General features: G+C 41.4%; 1 protein-coding gene across 1 annotated transcript in view; it reads right to left on the reverse strand.

Moving 5' to 3' along the window:
- Nucleotides 1–1,661: 1,661 nt before the first annotated feature.
- The window catches only part of LOC128703727 (FMRFamide neuropeptides-like), a 55,315-nt gene continuing 38,264 nt past the window's right edge, over nt 1,662–18,712 (reverse strand). Inside the window, exon 4 of the mRNA XM_070101397.1 lies at nt 1,662–2,368. Coding sequence (XP_069957498.1) covers nt 1,774–2,368 — 595 coding nt within the window. The 3' untranslated portion in view covers nt 1,662–1,773. The remainder of the gene's footprint in view (nt 2,369–18,712) is intronic.

An 18,712-nucleotide genomic window follows, 5' to 3' on the forward strand; every position in this document is an offset into this window, starting at 1 on the left:
CTAGAAGGGCTAGACATGGTGGCTCAGGCACCTACCCTGCCCAAGAAGGGCTGGACATGGTGGCTCAGGCACCTACCCTACCCAAGAAGGGCTGGACATGGTGGCTCAGGCACCTACCCTACCCAAGAAGGGCTGTGCATGGTGGCTCATTCACCTACCCTACCCTAGAAGGGCTGGACATGGTGGCTCAGGCACCTACCCTACCCAAGAAGGGCTGTGCATGGTGGCTCATTCACCTACCCTACCCTAGAAGGGCTGGACATGTTGGCTAAGGCACCTACAACACCCTAAAAGGGCTGGGCATGGTGGCTCAGGCACCTACCCTACCCTAGAATGGCTGAACATGGTGGCTCAGGCACCTACCCTACCCTAGAAGAGCTGGGCATGGTGGCTCAGGCACCTACCCTACCCAAGAAGGGCTGGGCATGGTGGCTCAGGCACCTACCCTACCCAAGAAGGGCTGGGCATGGTGGCTCAGGCACCTACCCTACCCTAGAAGGGCTGGGCATGGTGGCTCAGGCACCTACCCTACCCAAGAAGGGCTGGGCATGGTGGCTCAGGCACCTACCCTACCCAAGAAGGGCTGGACATGGTGGCTCAGGCACCTACCCTACCCTAGAAGGGCTGGACATGGTGGCTCAGGCACCTACCCTACCCTAGAAGGGCTGGACATGGTGGCTCAGGCACCTACCCTACCCAAGAAGGGCTGGGCATGGTGGCTCAGGCACCTACCCTACCCAAGAAGGGCTGGACATGGTGGCTCAGGCACCTACCCTACCCTAGAAGGGCTGGACATGGTGGCTCAGGCACCTACCCTACCCAAGAAGGGCTGGACATGGTGGCTGAGGCACCTACCCTACCCTAGAAGGGCTGGACATGGTGGCTCAGGCACCTACCCTACCCTAGAAGGGCTGGACATGGTGGCTCAGGCACCTACCCTACCCTAGAAGGGCTGGACATGGTGGCTCAGGCACCTACCCTACCCTAGAAGGGCTGGACATGGTGACTCAGGCACCTACCCTACCCAAGAAGGGCTGGACATGGTGACTCAGGCACCTACCCTACCCAAGAAGGGCTGGACATGGTGTCGATGATAAATTTACTAGAATTTCACACCTAATATAATTGACATAAATAACAAGAAGTTTGCAATATGGATGTTAAGTAACTGTATACTTGGTTTATGACAATTTTGGATTATAAGGTTTTATAAGTTATTGAAATTATTATTGGAAATTAATGTTATTTTATTACACTCAAAAGTTTTATTGTTCATCAGTTTTATGATTTGGAAAAGAAAATTTATAACAGAATAATTATTTCAGTATTCAGAATAGTAACTCAAAATATGTTTTGTCTGTGCTAATAAATGAGCATAAAATGAATTAAGATTTGTTATATACCTTAATAAATCTAAAAGAAGAACTGTAACATTGTCATTCCTGTTCCATTAATAAAAAATATTTTCCACTTTTTGTATAAACCACATAAACATGAACTATTTGAAAAAATCATTATATATAAGACTGAAAGTCTTGCTATATGACTCCTTAGTTTAACAATATCATTGGCATTTTATATAGGTTACCATTAGAAGAATCACATACTAATATTTATTTACTGTATATGAATATGATTTTGAGGACACTGATAATAATTATCCAAACACGTGTCAGTTTTTTTAAAAAATAGCTATGTATAATAATGGGTTGACAACGTCACATACCAGTAATTAACTGTCATAGATTACAATAAAGTTTGTTATCTTCCAGTTCAACCGAACCTAATGAAATTTCTGGAGGGCGCTCTCACAGGTCTAACATTAAGCACTGACTCGCTGGTTTCAGAGGAGGAGAAGGATTCTGGGTATATGATAGTTTCATCACGTTTACCAAATCTCAGAAAGTTGCGGTTGCGGCCGAAGCGCAAAAAGCCTCGGTTATACCCACGTTTGTTTACGTCCTTTGTATCCTCAGAAGAGAATTCGTTAATAATTTCATCTTCTGGACGGATATCTCTGGCCCAGGCGGAGGGGCTGTAATAAGGCAGTGATACATATACACCTGGAACAGCTCTCTTCCAGCGTTGAGAAGTTATCTTCCCTGATTCTGAGGAATTAATGTTGTGGGATATGTTTTGCTGCACTGGTGTGGTTGAGAGTTCAGAAGTTTCCAGGGACTTGGATTTCACATCGCAGCCATCGTGTAACAGGGAACTCTGCTGACAGTCGACGGAGCGGCCGAACCTCAGGAAATTGCGTGAAGGATCACGACCGAAACGTAGGAAGTTGCGACTTCGCTTCTGAAACAGGTCAGTGAGTTCCTCGTTGCCATTAGTGCCGTAGTCGCCATACTTGCTGCGCCCGAATCTGATAAAATGAAAAATATTATTTTAATTGCGTGTTATATATATATATATATATATATATATATATATATATATATATATATATATATATATATATATATATATATATATATATATATGTACAAACGTTGTCTCTACGTCAACAGCAGGACTCGAACCTGCAAACTCTGTATCTGTCCACAGTACTTTTCCACGGAGCCAGACCCCCAGATAAGTATGGGCACCTAGCCATAGCTAGATGATGTTACCCCATTCCCCGGGGCACCAGGCTTGTTTTCAAAGTTATTTCATCAAATCCTGCCACATGCAGTGCACAAAGAAAGAGATTTGAAATGCTTAACAATTCGCAAACAGGCGAAATTATTTACATCGTCTCTACGCAATATTACCAACCTCCCTGCCAGATGAAGTAAAATTTCCCAACATCCGCCCACTACCCATATACAAATCATCTGAAGCTACTGCTGATGGCCAGGGTTCAGGACAACAAAGGAAGATCCAGTAACCAACCCAGGACTCAGAGCAATGCAGGTGAGGGGGAATATTGCTACAGGTACAGTGTCTCCTATTCCTCGGCAGAAGGAAGCATCCCTCACCTCTCACTACCCGCACATCACTCCTCTAAAATCAACAAACATGGCCGCCATCCCGAACAACGAAGGCTACTCTTTCCCTGGATTTGTTAATATGAAGATAAACGACCCAAAGGTAGCCAAAATCATCCGGATACAAGGTGGAAAAAATTTGTATTATCTCCCGGAAAATGCAAGAGCTAAAACCCTCCAGTGCTCACTGCCTAGACAAGATCACTAACCTGGAGCACAAACACGCTGAGACTCAGGACACCATTTCCTTCCTCAGAGAACTGGTGACCCAACCTAACACTAACATCAAAGAAAATAAATCACGCGTGAACTTGCAACTTGCTGATGTCATTAATAACTATCAAGATTGTTACAAAAAACGCGATTCTAAAAGCTTAGAGATCTCCAGTGAACACTAGAAAGGACTGCCCTTCTAGCATCCAGCCTGTTACTGGGTTTTCGTAACAAGTAGTCAGTATCCTTGTCCAATTATCCATTAAATTCAGTATGAATTATTAGTGCTTTAGGATTACAACTGGTAGGCTACTAACTAGAGAAATTAAAATTTAATAAATTTATTAAGTCTATAAGTTGTCTAGAGGTATATTATCAAATTAAATTAATTACAGCAATCAAAATAAAATCAATCTCTCGAGTTCAATATTATTGTGCTGAAAGCACATATCACATTTATAATTCTTAAGTACCGTCTGGTACATTAACATTTAATAAGATATTACAAATATGTACAAGTGTGTGTATGCGTGTAAGTGCTCTTAAGTAGTTAGCTATGTCTCAAGACTCGAATAAGACTTAAACAAGTGACTGACAAAGTCCTCAAATAAACTAACTTCTTGACCGACTGGCAACCCGAACAGTCTGCTTGAACAACAAAGAATTCTAAGCCCAATAGCAATGCAATATCAAGCGACTGCGACACAGAATCAGGAACAAGGAGATAATGTAACGACACTAAGTAGGGACCATCTGCAGATCCTCCACAAAATTTACAAAACTCCCATAATACTGAATCTATGTTCAGCATAGGAAAAACTGTGACTGTGACAATGCACAGAAACCAGTACAAAATTAGGTCAGAAGCTATAGCTAAGGACCTGAGATACTCAGAGTGTCTATGTGACACACAACCTCAGTACAACGTCGAAAATCACTAAGTCTTTACAATGTTCTGTGAACAGAGTTCTACAGAACTAACAAGAATAATGAGACAGACAATCTGTCCAACCAGCAAGCGAGTCTCCAGCAGACTGAATACTTCACGAGAGGTGAGGACACCCCCCCTCGATCACGTGATAGCTACGTGGACAGCGCAGCTCAGAAGCCGGCAGTATAACGAGCGACAAGCGATAATTACAGTAGTTTGACAATCAAGACTAACTGAGCACATTTTATATACATCCTAACAACATAAGTCAAATAACAATATAACAGTCAAATAATAATATAAAGTCATACATTTACGATTTAGCTATTATCGCAAATATAAGCAATATAAAATTAAATGAAAAGGTAATATACATTATATATACATAATAATCATTGTAACCCATTCAGGGGTTGCAACACCCCCCCCAACACGACAGAGGGTCGCACTAGGAGTTGCATGAATGTCTTTCACATTATTTCTGATTACTCATATCAATATTATATAATATAAAAATTATTTAGTCACTCTCGACCCAAGCACCTCTACAATTTCACAGCGTCCGTCACTAGGATATGTCCCTAGGTACTAGGGCAGTACACAGTATCGTATCTCTTCATACTCGTGGTTATGTACATCAGTGTAGAGACAGGATAGCGTAGACGAGCAGGGCACTGAGGCTCGATCATAGTAGAGGAGACTGCATTCCACTCTTAAGTAGTGGTTGTGGAATGCGAGGCAGTATGAACATCTGAGTATGAAACAGCTTAAGGTGTGTAGTGAGGGGGGGGGAGTCTGCGGCAGGACAGTGTTGCCTCACGCAGTACATCACCCGCACCACACTACTCACTCAACACTCAGCTTGTCTCCTCCTCACACAACAATACTGTAAATACATAAATATAATAATTAGACATGACATGAGTATATATAGTTAATATGGGCTGGAGGGATTAAGTTACTTTACTGAATTTGACATAGCAAGTAACAAAAGGTATTTGGGCACGAAAATTACGTTAATTTAATGTAATTGATAAGTATTAAGGACGAGACAGAGCGTCAGCAATTACATTACAATGACCACTTATGTGTTTTATACTAATAGAATAAGGTTGGATTCTGAGGGCCCACCTCATGATCCTAGCATTTTTACTTTTCATAGTGTTTATGTAGGTGAGTGGATTGTGGTCTGAAAAAACGTTAATTTTAAATGGGGAAGTGCCCAAATACACGTCAAAATGTTCCAAGGACACCACAAGAGCTAGAGCCTCTTTCTCAATAGTGGCATAATTTTTCTGGTGTCGTTTAAGCTTAGATGAATAGTAACATATAGGATGGAGAATATCAGTGGATGTTGACTGTTGGAGCAGCACAGCACCCACTGCATAGCCACTCGCATCTATATGTAAAAAGAAGGGAAGATTGAAATTAGGACTCTTCAACACAGGAGCAGAGGATAGCAAGCGCTTCAACCTTTTGAACGAGTCTGAACAATCTCTAGTCCAGGTGAACTGAACTTTGCTACTAGAGCTCATACTGAGAGGTGTAGGTGGAGAGTGCGCTGCTGGCTTGCCTGTCACTTGACACACGCGGCAACATCGCACATTATCGGCAACTGTTTCCTTCATCTTTGGCCAAGTAAAATGTTTTGCCAGTTTACCGAGTGTCTTCTTGACACCCAAATGTCCTCCTATGGGACTATTGTGAGCAAAATCAATGGCTTGTTCACGAAATGTAACTGGTAACACTACGAGATTCTTGACTGTGGTGGAAACACTATCATTGTAACCCATTCAGGGGTTGCAACAAAGATCATACTAGCAGCAGCTCTTCGTTGCTGTTGTAGTTAACAGCCAACACCTCCCAGCATCCATAACCCAAGACACATGTATGCAGACAAACTTTCAACTGATCAAACACCTTAGTCAACATATCTAGTGATGAGACTGTAAACCGATTGGTAAACAACCTGGGAAACTGTGCTGTTAAAATTCCGCTCTAGCTGAAAAAGATATGACCTGTTACAATCATCTATAACTACGAAAAACAGTGTATATCAATGAGCACTTTACCAAAGTGAGACAAATTCTTCTCTATAGACTAAGAAAACTGAGCCACAATAAAAATAATCCACCAGTGCTTTGCGAGGGATGGAAAAATCACAGAAAAGAATCCTGAGGAAAGAGGCACTTCATAAATTATGAAGAATTAAGTGATGGTGTCCTTTCTGAATCAGAAAAGATACAGTTTATGCCCACTTATATCCACGAACAGTGTTACCAAACCTCAATTTGTAACTGTAATTTCATTGTGTTATACGGTAGTTCAAAACCCATATAGTCTCTAAAATTCTAATATTTCTTATTGGTCTTTTGTGTCAACTGTTGCTATTTAAATATTTCAGGCCCGGTGGCCTGGTAGTTAGAGCTCCCGGTTCACACACGGAGGGCCCGGGTTCGATTCCCGGCGGGTGGAAACATTTCGACACGTTTCCTTACACCTGTTGTCCTGTTCACCTAGCAGCAAATAGGTACCTGGGTGTTAGTCGACTGGTGTGGGTCGCATCCTGGGGGACAAGATTAAGGACCACAATGGAAAGGACCCCAATGGAAATAAGTCACTCTGTCTGACTTTTTTGGGTTATCCCAGGTTCTCTACACATATGCTGCTATGTATGATAATTCTATGTAACTGTATTTGTGTATACCTGAATAAACTTACTTACTTACTTACTTATAAGTTAGACAGTCCTCGATGACGCACTGACTTTCTTGGGTTATCCTGGGTGACTAACCCGCCGGGTTAAAAATCCGAACGAAATCTTATCTTACCTCAGTTTTTATTGCTTATTAGTCACTAGAAGTTCACTATTTTGTTTACCTAAGAAAGTTAAACATTTTTTTTACTGTCTTTTATTAACAAATTTACATCCACTAAGCTTCTACAATTTTAAATTGTTTAGTAAAGAACCATACGCATTATATTTTTACCGTATTTCTTTAAATATTTACTGCAAATCATTTTATCTTATATTAGGGTACTTTAAGTTAAATTTTCTCTTTAGTATAGAACTGTACATATTTTTTACTGTCTAGTTTGAGCGGTAACAAGTCTAAATCAGGTACTAAACTGGTATAAAATCTAGTCTTAATAGTGTATTATACTTAATTAGTATTACAGCTTAATATATTTACTACTGCACACTTGAACACTATTCATTGACTAATACTTTTTCAATCATTCTTTTATCAGAAAATATTACTATTTCCACTTATAATCCATTTATAGATTATTATAATTTAACAATATTTACTAGTTAATTGTCTATAATCCCGCCTTGCCAATGTTAACTTAAATACTGAATGCTGACATCGACCTAAAATAATGGAAATCCCAACCAACATTTAACACAAGCCACTTCAGTCGTCAGTAATGCCAGGAATATAATTTTTACACAAGTAACCCAGGTAAACTACAGTATACAGAGGAGAGGAGTTTACGACGACGTTTTGGTCCGACTTGGGCCATTTACAACGTCACACTGCGAGTTATTCGTGTATTTTTCCAGTCACGGTATTGTTTTTTTGTATAACGATTTTTAAATACAGCATTAGAACCGTAATGACCTCCTGCACTCCTAGATTCCCTACAATCTTCTCCCTTATTATTCTTATTGAAACCTGGCTTAAGGGGCTTTTTGCAAGCACATCTAAATATCATTCACCCTTACACATTGTATCATACTGATATAAAGAATCTTTAATCTATATGGAAACTAGGGAATATAAAAAGTGTAATGAAAGTTTTGGTACCAGAACTGAGTTTATATAAGAGATGTAAGGAACCTAATCTAACATCATTAAAGAGAGAAATGCTAGATGAGTTTAGATCATAATATTCAAAAGATCGCCAGGAATAAACAGTAAGGACATGTGATGAGAGGGAATCGGATGACACAGATGACATCTTAAAATTAGAATAAACTAAATGAATGTTACATAGAAATTCAGCGGGTGCAAGGTAGCAAATGCGTGAAACTAATTACTATGTAAATGTGGTATAGACAAACAATGCATGGAGTGGCTATGTTAAGCCCTGCAGAGGCACCCATCAATAATCACACATTTCTACATCCTCTGAACTCTTCTTCAACTTATCCTGTTCATTTCCTTTCCAATGCACTGATCTATCTTCCCTTCCCCCTCTCCATGTCCTCTCAATGAATATTTGGTTCTATTCTTTTTTTTTATTGCCTCCACCCCCCCCCCGGGCCGTCTTCGGTACGATTCATTTGTCCGTTAATTCCATATATTATTTTAACTAGACTAATAGTAAAAGCATATTTAATTAATCATTGGCTCACCTTAGGAAGTTCCTGTTAGGGAAATCTCCCTTCCAATACTGATGACCCACTTTGTAAAAGTCATCAACATTGCTCATCAATGGCTGGTTTTCATCGTTGCTGGAGATGTCTGGTGCTGCATCAACGGTGAGAGCGTAGGAACACCAAGGGAAGGTTTCTAGATGTATCCTGGCTGCTAGCAGCAAGATGCACAACCTGGCAGGGTGAGACAGGCATTGTTCAGGTGTTCTCGATAACCATTTTACTGAGAATACATAAAACTATTTAAACACTCGAATACACACACACGCACATATTCAGACCAGGCCAAACACTGTCAGCACTCAACAACCAGCACTTCCAGAGTACATCTCATATTATTGAATACATAAACCCAGGGTAAGTTATAATGAGCGACTGTCAATGAATATATAGAATAGACCTTGGATTCGAACCTTGTTCATTACAGGTTCTTGGTCAAGCAATATAACCGTCCAGCCACAAGAGTTTTAATAGAATGATTTGATCAGTGGCGTGCAGAGGGGAGAGGGGGAGAAGGGGCGATGCCCCTGGGAATCCAAATTGGGGGGCATCCAATTAGAGAGGGAAATAAGATAATGATTTGGGGCAAACAATCAAGGAGTCTTTGGGGCATGCAATCAAAGAGTTTGCCCTGGGCATCACGACATCTCTGAAGCTACTTGATTTTATAATGAAAATTTGTGTAACCTGGCTGTATCAACCACCACCAACACTTATTTCACTGAACACTTATTTTGGTACCTCTTAATAAAAAAAATAATAGTGAACACCTCTTTTTTTTTTTTTAACACACTGGCCGATTCCCACCAAGGCAGGGTGGCCCGAGAAAGAAAAAACTTTGCTCATTATTCAGTCCATCACTGTCTTGCCAGAAGGGTGCTTTACACTACAGTTTTTAAATTGCAACATTAACATCCCTCCTTCAGAGTGCAGGCACTGTACTTCTCATCTCCAGGACTCAAGTCCGGCCTGCCGGTTTCCCTGAATCCCTTCATAAATGTTACTTTGCTCACACTCCGACAGCACGTCAAGTATTAAAAACCATTTGTCTCCATTCACTCCTATCAAACACGATCACTCATGCCCGCTGGAAGTCCAAGCCTCTCTCACGCAAAACCTCCTTTACCCCCTCCCTCCAACCTTTTCTAGGCCGACCCCTACCCCGCCTTCCTTCCACTACAGACTGATACACTCTTGAAGTTATTCTGTATCGCTCCAATTCTCTCTACATGTCTGAACCACCTCAGCAACCCTTCCTCAGCCCTCTGGACAACAGTTTTGGTAATCCCGCACCTTCTCCTAATTTCCAAACTACGATTTTTCTGTATTATATTAACACCACACATTGCCCTCAGACATGACATCTCCACTGCCTCCAGCCTTCTCCTCGCTGCAACATTCATCACCCATGCTTCACACCCATATAAGAGAGTTGGTAAAACTATGCTCTCATACATTCCCCTCTTTGCCTCCAAGGACAAAGTTCTTTGTCTCCACAGACTCCTAAGTGCACCGCTCACCCTTTTCCCCTCATCAATTCTATGATTCACCTCATCTTTCATAGACCCATCCGCTGACACGTCCACTCCCAAATATCTGAATACATTCACCTCCTCCCTACTCTCTCCCTCCAATCTGATATCCAATCTTTCATCACCCAATCTTTTTATCCTCATAACATTACTCTTTCCTGTATTCACTTTTAATTTTCTTCTTTTGCACACCCTAACAAATTCATCCACCAACCTCTGCAACTTCTCTTCAGAATCTCCCAAGAGCACAGTGTCATCAGCAAAGAGCAACTGTGACAACTCCCACTTTATGTGTGATTCTTTATCTTTTAACTCCACACCTCTTGCCAAGACCCTCGCATTTACTTCTCTTACAACCCCATCTATAAATATTTTAAACAACCACGGTGACATCACACATCCTTGTCTAAGGCCTACTTTTTCTCTGAAATAATTTCCCCCTTTCCTAAATACTCTAACTTGAGCCTCACTATCCTCGTAAAAACTCTTCACTGTTTTCAGTAACCTACCTCCTATACCATACACCTGCAACATCTGCCACATAGCCCCCCTATCCACCCTGTCATACGCCTTTTCCAAATCCATAAATGCCACAAAGACCTCTTTAGCCTTATCTAAATACTGTTCACTTATATGTTTCACTGTAAACACCTGGTCCACACACCCCCTACCTTTCCTAAAGCCTCCTTGTTCATCTGCTATCCTGTTCTCCGTCTTACTCTGAACACCTATGAGAGAATATTCTCCAGTGCAAAACATCAGATTCTGACCAATTGTGCTACTTAGGTAGGTCTCACTCAGAAGTTTCAGTCATTTAAAAGTTTCAGAGCAATAATGTTTACGTTTGTTGAGTCAAGAAGCTGTAACAAATGTTCTTTCCTCATACACTGGTACCTTAATGTGGAGAAAGACGCAAGGAATGTCGCCTTAAAAATACTGCAAGAAGTACAACTTCTTGGGAGATTGCTCTATTGCATTTATCCAAATTCTAAATCAATATTATTATTATTATTATTATTATTATTATTATTATTATTATTATTATAAATTATTGCATAATTATTATTTTTAAATATCATTTTATTATAATTTTTACCATTATGATAATCAGAATTAAGATCATCAATGAATTACAACACCCAGGGACAAAGACAATCAAAGTTCTAGGTAGATCTTGTTCCCGAGATAATTAGACTTTTCCGCCATCCAGTGATAACCTTTAATTAGTTTTTTTCTCACAGTAATTAATCGAAGATAAGTGTAAAGTGTTGTAGAATACAAAGATTGAACGATGGACGGTCACAAGACACGAGAAGTTTGTATACAGTATGATAGCTGCGGAAAATACTGTATAATCTCCAAAAATGCAGTATTTTTTATGTAAATTAGTGTAATATATTGTAGGTAATAAAAATTAATTTGTAAATAAATAAAGAACCAGCAATGGGTGAGCGTCGCTGGGAGGAGATGCCATTGTTTTGAATGTGGTAAAGGCACGTTAGTGAAATGTGCATAAATTTTCGTCGCTCTAGGGGTTATATTGGGCTTTAAACCTCTCAAATAGGAGCCAGAATTGTTGGATTTGCAGTCCTGCATAATGTGAGCATTAAGCAGATGTACAGGACAGCTTCGGAACCCCAGCTAAGTTGTCTATTTATGTTGAAATTCTGGCCAGTATTTTCTTCATAATTATAGGCAAGGGGGTTTGTATGACACACTGTAATCTCCAGACTAATTGTTGAGTCTTATTATTATAAATTATCCTTCAATATATATGTATTCACATTTTAAATTTAATATACAGTCCTCAAATTTTTATTAATGTTTTTACCAGAATTCCTGGTGATGTATATTTCATTTGAAATTAATATAGGTCCAGAGCGACTTGTGGAGAGATAGATTATCGTAGGTATCGAAGGAGGACATTTCTTGCGACCTAAGTGTTCTAAAATTCCTACTTGTCTCTGTAACCTTGATATAGAATAATTATCTTTGTTACAATTTACTGGTATGTATTTTATGAGTTACATCCAGGTAAATTTAATTTTCCACAATAGCATTCTTCAGCATCGCTGAAAGCTGGAAAATTGTGACAGTCTACATTGACAAAGTTTTGGATAACAGGGAGAGGCATTTGAAACACAGCCGATATTTAGACATTATGATGCAGGAAGCTTAGAATTACATGACCAATTAAGCTTCTTCATCGACTAGCACCACATCAACTGACGAGAATAGCAGATGATTATTTAATGATCTGCTATGTTTACAGTGAAGAACTTCCAAAGCATAGTAATTACTTGTGAACAACACTACTGTCTTGTTGATGCACTTGACCTAACGGAAAATTTAAAAAAAAAAAAAACTAGGCTCTTTATGCTCCCTCTTCCTCTACTGCATCGTGAGTCATACGATTGTGTAATGGAGTGGAAAATATGGTAAAACATTTGTAAACCCCAATAGAAAAATTGTATGTAATTACATACAATGCTATTACATAAATGAGATTCAGCAGTTAATCAAGTCTCTGTATTGTTGGAAGGAGATTCCCATCTTCTGGAACTAGAATAAGACTCTGAACTGCCGGAAGAAGATTTTCTTGAGAAAGGCGAGAAGCAGAACATCTGGTAAAGGACTATTTACTTTTGTGAACGAGAGGAGACTGCCAAACAGCGCATGAATGGTAGGAATGGAAATTTAATAATGCATTGTGAAGGAAGTCTGAGAACTGCTGACACATGAATCAATCATGAAAGATCATGAGCCAATGGAACAATGAGCTTAACTGCAGCAAGAAAGATGTTTATTGCTGGATCGACAATCCTGAACTATTCTAATAAGACTAAAAAATGAAGTAATGAAAATATAAACTAAAATCATACCTAGAAATGTCGAGACGAGTTTTTGATCTGTCGAGAAAGGAGTCAATATTTGCACGTTGTTACCGGTGGACGATCCTTATTTTCTAGAAGCTCCTTGAACACAAGTACTAACCAGCACAAGGTAGGAACCTAGTGTCAGTGACTTACCTTATCATAGTGGTTGAGTGTGTTTAGGAGACCAGAAAGGAGCAGGATTGCCTTCGTGGAAAGAAGGAAGCTGAGTGAATGATCCCTGACTTTCTGTGGTTGGGTTATATCAACCTGTTTCCGTCCCCCCTCCCCCCTACAGTGCTTCTGTCACTGGGGAGGCTTATATATCTCGTTTTTTTTTCAAATATCAAATACCTGTGGTAGCACAAGGGAACGAGGGATATTGTTTACATCAGAGTTTGAGTAATGATAAAAACTCCTCAAAATATGTAAACGTTATTCTCTCATTCATTTTCATTCTCTCTCTCTTTCTCTCTCTCTCTCTCTCTCTCTCTCTCTCTCTCTCTCTCTCTCTCTCTCTCTCTCTCTCTCTCTCTCTCTCTCTCTCTCTCTCTCTCAAAATACCCTGAGAAGCACATCAACCAAATAAAGCATATGAGCGCCTGTCCAACCTAAAAATAGCATTCCCAAACCTTAGTAAGCGGTCGTTCAAGATTGTACATCGTGTACGTCAGGAACATATTGCAGTATGCAGCACCAGTTTGGAACCCACACGTGCTCAAGCACGTCAAGAAATAAGAGAATGTGCAATGGTTTGAAACAAGATTAGTTCCGTAGCCAAGGGTAATGTCCTACGAAGGTTAAAGGAAATCGACCTGATGACATTGGAGGACAGGAGGGATAGGGGGGTACATGATAACGACACACAAAATACTGCGAGGAACTGTCAAGGATAAGAGCAGGATGTTCTCGAGATGGAATACAGCAACAAGTTGAAGATACAGACGAGTCAGAGGAAGGCTTGGAAGCATTTCTTTAGAGTTGTCAGGAGGTGAAATAGTCTGGAAAGTAAAGTAGTGGATACAGGATCCATACATAGTTTTAAGATGAGGCACGATGAAGTTCATGAAACAGGGAAAGAGAACCTAGTAGCGACCATTGAAGGGGTAGGGCCAGGAGCTATGAATCGACTTCTGCAACCAAAATTAGGTGAGTAAAACACACGCAGACTAAACTATAGACCAGTGTCACTGACGTGTATAGTATGCAAAGTCAGGGAGAATATTATCAGGAGAGTGGTGGAGCACCTGGAATGGAACAATGTTAAAAACGACAATCAGCACGGATTCATGGAAGGCATATCCTGTGTCACAAATCTATTGGAGTTTTATGACAAGGTAACTGAAGTAAGACATGAGAGGGAGGGGTGGGTCGATTGCATTTTATTGGACTGCCAGAAGGCCTTCGACATAGTTCCTCACAAGAGATTAGTGCAGAAGCTAGAGGATCAGGCATGTATAACAGGAAGGGCACTGCAATGGATCAGAGAATACCTGACAAGGAGGCAACAACGAGTCATTGTACATGATGAGGTATCACAGTGGGTGCCTATGATGAGCGGGGTCCCACAGGGGTCGGTCCTAGGACCAGTGCTATTCTTGGTATATATGAATGACATGACGGAAAGGATAGATTCAGAAGTGTCCATATTTGCCAATGTGAAGTTAATGAGAATTGAATAAGATGCACACCAGACAGGTCTACGAAGAGACCTACACAGGCTGGACACGTGGTTGAGTAACTGGCTCCTAGAATTTAACCTTCCCCGATCATGAAGATCGGGTAAGGGCAAAGAAGACCACCGACAGAGTATAGGCTAGGCGGCCGAAGACTGCAAGCCTCACTCAAGGAGAAAGACCTAGGGGTGAGCATAACACCGAGCCCACATTAACCAAATAACTGTTGCGGTATATGGGCGCCTGAGAAACCTGAGAATAACGTTCCAATACCTCAGTAAGGAATCGTTCAAAACACTATACACTGTGTACGTCAGGCCCATACTGGAGTACGCAGGTTTGCAACAAGGCTGGTTCCAGAGCTAAGAGGAATGTCCTACGAAGAAAGGTTAAGGAAAATCATTCTGACGACACTGGAGGACAGGGGGATCAGGGGTGACAGGATGACAACATGCAAAATACTGCGTGGAATAGATAAGGTGGACAGGGACAGGATGCTCTAGAGAGGGGACACAGAAACAGTAGTGGTCAGTGAACAGGCGGAGCCAGGAACCGAGTCTCGACACCTGCAACCACAATTAGGTGAGTACACAAACACACACAAACACAGCTCAACATAAGATTTTAGGAAGTATTTACAGTGGAGACAAAAAAGACTCTGGGAAGCCAAAACAGGGGGGGGGGGTACACCAACAAGGGATAAATCGACAAGTGTTGGATGAAATACAACCGAGGAGGACGTGAAGAAGCTAATAAGTGATCTTGATACCTCAAAGGCGGCAGGACCGGACATATCTCTCTGAGTCTTTAGAGAGGGAGCAGAGAGGCTGTGTGTGCCACCAACAAAAATTTTCAACACATTCATTGAAACTGGGCAACTACCTGAGGTATGGAAGATGGCAAATGTGGTCCCTATTTTTAAGAAAGGAGACAGACACAAGACACTAAACTATAGACCAGTGTCACTGACGTGTATAGTACGTAAAGTCATGGAAAATATTATCAGGAGGAGAGTGGTGGAGCACTTAGAATGGAACAAGTATATAAAAGACAACCAACACGGATTCATGAAAGGCAAATCTTGTGTCACAAATCTACTGGAGTTTTCTGACAGGGTAACGGAAGTAGGGCACGAGAGTGAAGGGTCAGCCCTAGGACCAGTGCTATTTTTGGTATATGTGAATGACATGACGGAAGGGATAGACTCAGAAGTGTCCTTGTTGGTAGATGATGTGAAGTTAATGAGGAGAATTAAATCGGATGAGGATAAAGCAGGACTACAAAGAGACCCGGACAGGTTGTAAATTAGGTCCAGCAAATGGCTCCTCGAATTTAACCCAGCTAAATGCAAATTCATGAAGATCGGGGAAGGGCAAAGAAGACCACAGAGTATACTCACCCCAAGATCCTTTTCCTTGAGTGAGATTTGCCGTCTTTGGTTACCTAGCCTATACTCTGCGGTCTTCTTTACCCTTAACCGATCTTCATGACTTTGAATCTGAAAGGATTAAATTCAAGGAGCCAGTTGCTGGACCTGGTGTCCAACCTCTCCAGGTCTCTTTGTAGTCCTGCCTGATCCTCATCCGATTTAATTCTCCTCATTAACTTCACATCATCTGCAAACAAGGACACTTCTGAGTCTATCCCTTCCGTCATGTCATTCACATATACCAAAAATAGCACTGGTCCTAGGACTGACCCCTCTCTCTCGGGTCTTCCGTTATCTTGTCATAAAACTACAGTACATTAGTGACTCAGGATTTGTCTTCCATGAATCCAAGCTGGTTGTCGTTTATAAGCTTGTTCCGTTTGAGGTGTTCCACCACTCTCCTGATAAACTTCTCCATGATTTGTCATAATATACACTTCAGTGACATTGTTATATAGTTTACTGCCTTGTGCCTATCTCCTTTCTTAAGAATGGGGACTACATTTGCCGTCCTCCATACCTCAGGTAGCTTCCCATTTTCAATGAATGAGTTGAAAATTGCTGTTAGTGGCACACACAGCATCTCTGCTCTCTCTCTAAGGACCCACGAAGAGATGCCCAGTACCACTACGTTTGAGGTATCAAGAATCACTTAGCAGCTTCTTCACCTCATCCTCAGTTGTATTTCATCCAACACTTGTTGGTATATCCCTTGTAGGTGTACCTCCCTCTTCTGACTTCCAGTAGTCCTGTCTCCACTGTAAATACATCCTTAAATCTCATGTTGAGCTGTATGTGTACTCACCTATTTGTGGTTCCAAGGGTCGAGTCATAGCTCCTGGCCCCGCCTCTTCACTAACTGCTACTGGGTCCTCTATCTGCTCCCCGAGCTTTATCAAACTTTGTCTTAAAACTATGTAAGGTTCCTGCCTCCACTACCTCACTTTCTAGGCTATTCCGCTGCCTGACAACTCTATGACTGAAGAAATACTTCCTAACATCCCTTTGACTCATCTGAGTCTTCAACTTCCAATTGTGACCACATTGTCTATTCTGCGTGGTATTGTATAAGTCGTTATCATGTCTCCCCTGACCCTCCCGTCCTCCAGTGTCGTTAGGCCAATTTCCCTTAACCTTTCTTCGTAGGACAATCCCCTTAGCTCTGGGGCTAGTCTTGTTGCAAACTTTTGCATTTTCTCTAATTTCTTGACGTGCTTGACCAGGTGTGGATTCCAAACTGGTGCTGCATACTCCAGTATGGGCCTGACGTACACGGTGTACAGGGACCTGAACGATTCCTTATTAAGATATCGGAATGCTGTTCTGAGTTTTGAACGATTCCTTACTGAGGTATCGGAACGCTATCCGTAGGTTTGCCAGACGCCCATATGCTGCAGCAGTTATCTGATTCATGTGCGCCTCACGAGATGTGCTCGGTATTATACTCACCCCAAGATCTTTTCCTTGAGTGAGGTTTGCAGACTTTGGCCACCTAGACTATACTGTGTCTGCAGTCTTCTGTGCCCTTCCCTAATCTTCATGACTTTGCATTTGGCAGGGTTAAATTCAAGAAGCCAGTTGCTGGACCAGGTTTGTAGCCTATCCAGGTCTCTTTGTAGCCCTACCTGATCCTTGACGGATTTAATTATCCTCATTAACTTCATATCATCTGCAAACAATGACGCTTCTGAGTCTATCCCTTCCGTTATGTCATTCACGTATATCAAAAACAGCACAGGTCCTAGGACTGACCCCTGTGGAACCCTGCTTGTCACAGGCGCCCACTCTGACACCTCGTCACGTACCATGACTCGTTGTTGCCTCACTGTCAGGTATTCTCTGATCCATCGCAATGCCTTTCCTGTTATGTGTGCCTGATCCTCTAGCTTTTGCATTAACCTCTTGTAAGGAACTATGTCGAATTTCTTCTTGCAGTCAAAGAAAATGCAGTCCATCCACCCCTCTCTGGTCTTACTTCTGTCACCTTGCCATAAAACTCCAGTAGGTTCGCGACACAGAATTTTACTTCCATGATAAAGTGCTGGTTGTCTGTTGTACACTTGGTTCTTTCCAGGTGCTCCACCACTCTCCTCCTGATGATCTTCTATATGACTTTGCATACTATACACGTTAGTGACACTGGTCTGTAGTTTAATGCCTCGTGTGTTTGTGTGTATGTGTGTGTGTGTGTGTGTGTGTACTCATCTAGTTGAGGATCCAGGGGTCGAGTCCAAGCTCCTGGCCCCGCCTCTTCACTGGTCGCTACTAGGTCACTCTCCCTGAACCGTGAGCTTTATCATACCTCTGCTTAAAGCTATGTATGGATCCTGCCTCCACTACATTGCTTCCCAAACCTTTCCACTTCTTGACTACTTTGTGGCTGAAGAAATACTTCCTAACATCCCTGTGATTCATCTGTGTCTTCAACTTCAAACTGTGACCCCTTGTTGATGTTCCAGAGATGGGACACATCATGTCTTCGTCCACCTTGTCAATTCCTCTCAGTATTTTGTATGTCGTTATCATGTCCCCTATCTCTCCTGTTCTCTAGTGTCGTCAGGTTGATTTCCCTTAACCTCTCCTTGTAAGACATACCTCTTAGCTCTGGGACTAGTCTTGTTGCAAACCTTTGCACTTTGTGTGTGTGTGTGTGTGTGTGTGTGTGTGTGTGTGTGTGTGTGTGTGTGTGTGTGTGTGTGTGT

Source organism: Cherax quadricarinatus, chromosome 76 (genome assembly GCF_038502225.1).
Source record: "Cherax quadricarinatus isolate ZL_2023a chromosome 76, ASM3850222v1, whole genome shotgun sequence".
NCBI lineage: Eukaryota > Metazoa > Arthropoda > Malacostraca > Decapoda > Parastacidae > Cherax > Cherax quadricarinatus.